Source organism: Pleuronectes platessa, chromosome 4 (genome assembly GCF_947347685.1).
Source record: "Pleuronectes platessa chromosome 4, fPlePla1.1, whole genome shotgun sequence".
Taxonomy (NCBI): domain Eukaryota; kingdom Metazoa; phylum Chordata; class Actinopteri; order Pleuronectiformes; family Pleuronectidae; genus Pleuronectes; species Pleuronectes platessa.
The window spans coordinates 24,562,767-24,563,766 of NC_070629.1; the positions used below are offsets into that span (position 1 = coordinate 24,562,767).

A 1,000-nucleotide genomic window follows, 5' to 3' on the forward strand; every position below is an offset into this window, starting at 1 on the left:
CAACTTTCGTGGAGATTCACTAAATTAAATTCTGTAGCAGCTTGTAAAGACCAAAGACAGATCTTGCTTAAAATTAATTAATACATTTAAGGAAAGATTAATCATTGTGAACCGTGCAGGGCAGCACTTGAAAACTTTTTTATCCGTGCTTGACTCCACAGGCGTTTGGTTGTATCGACCAGGACAGAGACGGTGTGATCAAGAAACAAGACCTGAAGGAGACGTATGGACAGCTGGGTATCTAGATCTACTTTTTAAATCTTCCTGTTTTTAATCTGTGGTTACACATAAGAAAGGGTTCCACTGACTTAACCAGTTTTCCGCACTGCATTTGATAATGTGTATTTGTTTCAACTGAGTTTGTGTGTGTGTGTGTGTGTGTGTGTGTGTGTGTGTGTACCAGGGAAGCTCAATGTCAATGACGAGGAGTTGGAGGAGATGCTGAATGAGGGGAAAGGGCCCATTAACTTCACCGTGTTCCTGTCTCTGTTTGGAGAGAAACTCAATGGTGAGAACTTTTCACAGATGATCAAATAAACCTTTTTATTCATTTTAGATTTATGAAAGATGTTCAGATGATGTTGGTTGACATTCTATATGTCCTCAGGTACCGATCCTGAGGACACCATACTTGCTGCCTTCAAACTATTTGATCCCAATGGCACAGGCTTTGTCAACAAGGACGAGTGAGACACATTCTGTTCAGTAGGTTTCACTATAATTCAACATTTATTTCTCCTTTTACACTGTTCTGTTGTGTTTATCCAGGTTTAGACGATTACTGATGAACCAGGCTGACAAGTTCACAGCTGAGGAGGTTTGTGTCTTTTATTTTTCAACTGAGAGATTAAAAAAAATTAAATAAGATCATATGTAAACCTTTATAAACCTGCAGGCGGATCAGGCCTTCTCTCTTGCTCCCATTGATCCGACTGGTAACATCGACTACAAGTCGCTCTGCTACATCATCACACATGGAGATGAGAAGGAAGAATCCTAA

At 39.9% G+C, this 1,000-nt stretch overlaps 1 protein-coding gene across 1 annotated transcript in view; it reads left to right on the forward strand.

Annotated features, from left to right (window-relative positions):
• myl7 (myosin, light chain 7, regulatory) overlaps positions 1-1,000 on the forward strand; it is a 1,837-nt gene extending 837 nt beyond the window's left edge. Inside the window, exons 3-7 of the mRNA XM_053421107.1 lie at positions 162-237; positions 404-508; positions 608-686; positions 769-817; positions 896-1,000. Of these exons, the coding sequence (XP_053277082.1) occupies positions 162-237; positions 404-508; positions 608-686; positions 769-817; positions 896-1,000 (414 nt within the window). The remainder of the gene's footprint in view (positions 1-161; positions 238-403; positions 509-607; positions 687-768; positions 818-895) is intronic.